The following is a 2,092-nucleotide window of genomic DNA, read 5'->3' on the forward strand; positions in this document are numbered from 1 at the left end:
AGCTAGGAACAATCCTATTTTCGGAATGGGGTGGAAGTGGAGCCCAGAGACAGAGAGTGACTTGCCCAAGGCCACACAGCAAAGACATTGCTAAAACCAGCCTTCTCGCCGCCGAGATTCCTGCTCCTTCGGCCACCCTCGCAGCCTGCCCTATCCGCCCCGGTCCTGAAGCCCGGACTTTGGGGACCGGCCGCCCCTCTGCTCAGTCGCGCATGCACACGGGCGGGGGTAGAACTTGAAGGTGTTGGGGGGAGGGGCGGTCACTGCCCGACTCCAGACAGCAGGGGGCGGAGGAGGGGGGAAAAAAAATCTCCAGGCTGTGAGGGAGGGTGGAGAGACTGAGGCGACCGCTGTTCGCGGTGCTGAACCCGGCTCTCTCCAAGCAAGCCGTGTGCGCCCAGCTCATCCAGCTCGGTGCAGAGCCGGCTTCCCAGGATAACCGCACTGGTTTCTGCAACCCGAGCTTCTCCTCTCACGCCTGGAGCCCTGCGTTCTTTGGGCAGAAGGATTCCGGCTGGAAATAGAAACCATTTTCTTTCCGGCCATCAGTGGGACCAGGGTCATGCAAGTCCTAAGCACATTTTCTGCATTTTTAGTGGCGTTCCAGACCAAAGGTGGTTTCTATCCAGGTCAGCACGTGAGATGGAGAGGTTATCAAGGAAGTTTCTTAGGAGCCACTTCTTCACTTCTAACTGTCCACTCCCTAAGTTTTCCTCCTTCAGATAGTCTATTTTCGTTCAAGCCAAATGCAGTCTCTCTGGGCTTCCTCTTTTTTGGGGGGTGAGGGGGTGGGGAGGGGTCTCTTCTCTGAGTACCCTTCATGCCAGGCTGTCCTGCTCATACACTGGCCGGTCTCCAAAGCCACTATAAGGCTCCAGGTCAAAAGTAGCTGCCCGTACCATGCTTTGTTCGCTCGCCCAGGGAGAGAAGTAGCTGTGTCCGCGGACCTCAGCAGTGGAAGGACTGGGAGACTGATGCTTGGGGCTCTCTAGGTGGCCGGGCCCAGCCACGTGTCCTCAGACACCGAAGGCTTCCACCAGGCTTGCTGCTGCAGGTGCTTCTGCGGCCCAGGCAGCCCAAACCTGAGGGCCCCTCCTCTAAACTCGGCGGGAAAGAAAAAACCCATTTTCCAGAGGGGATCCAAGTTGAAAAGCCTTCATCAAGAAGACCAGAATCTTCTGCCTGTCTGTCTTCCGCCCTCTCTGTCTAGGTGCCCCTCATCTGTCGATCGTATCGTCCCTGAGCTGTCTCTCCCAGCTCTCTCCTCTAGATTCTCGCATCTGTCTTCATACCGTCTTTAAATATCAAGCTATTTATCTGTTATCTGTCTGTTTCATCTTTATTTCTGCGGATCGAATGGAAACAAGTTGACCCTTCTTTCTCGTTGAAGTCTCTTGTAACAATTTAGGAGGCAAAAACACTGTCCTAACTCCCTGGCGGAAGGGTTAGCAAGACAAGTCCGGCAAACCCCGAAAGGGCTCTCAGGAGGGCTGAAGAGGTGGCTGGGGCGGGGTGGGGGGCGGCTCTGGGGAATGATGTCTTATCGGTTTCCCAAAATCGGTAAGTATGCGCTGCCCGCATACAGTGAACGGACCACCTCGAACTGAGGGCATTCTCCCCAAGCTGAGAGTCTGTCGTCCCCACAGGGTTTTTCCGAGTGGGAAGAGAGGGCTCCGGGCCCAGGAGCCAGGACAAGGGGGACTCTACAAAAGGAACCTAATTTCGAGGGCCAGAGCGGAAGCCGGGGCAAAGGACTGTACGCAGCGACAAGGATCAGCGGCTAGGGCGGCTTGGGGAGCTCTCACCAGCTCCTGGGGCTTGAGGGGTGAGCTTGGAGAGGGCGACGAGGTGGGAGGAGGGCAGCGGTGGGAGTGAGACGATGGAGTCTTTAATAAGGTATAATAATAAAAACAACAGGCACAAGAACCCACATCCAAACTAAACGAAAGAAGCTGTAGGGGCAGGGTGAAGGGACTGGGGATGACCGGACGCGGGTACTCACCGTGCGACAGTGGCGGCTGGAGCCGGGCGAGCAGTGAGCGGAGGTGCGCGGCGGGCGGGAGTCCGGGATCCGCCAGGCTCTCCCGGTGAC

At 57.0% G+C, this 2,092-nt stretch overlaps 1 protein-coding gene across 1 annotated transcript in view; it reads right to left on the bottom strand.

Moving 5' to 3' along the window:
- The window catches only part of SKOR1 (SKI family transcriptional corepressor 1), a 20,316-nt gene that overhangs the window by 8,543 nt on the left and 9,681 nt on the right, over positions 1 to 2,092 (bottom strand). Inside the window, 3 exon segments of the mRNA XM_015595824.2 lie at positions 610 to 727; positions 1,806 to 1,886; positions 2,003 to 2,079. Coding sequence (XP_015451310.1) covers positions 610 to 727; positions 1,806 to 1,886; positions 2,003 to 2,079 — 276 coding nt within the window.

The sequence above is a fragment of the Pteropus alecto genome, unplaced genomic scaffold (genome assembly GCF_000325575.1).
Source record: "Pteropus alecto unplaced genomic scaffold, ASM32557v1 scaffold86, whole genome shotgun sequence".
NCBI classification, from domain to species: domain Eukaryota; kingdom Metazoa; phylum Chordata; class Mammalia; order Chiroptera; family Pteropodidae; genus Pteropus; species Pteropus alecto.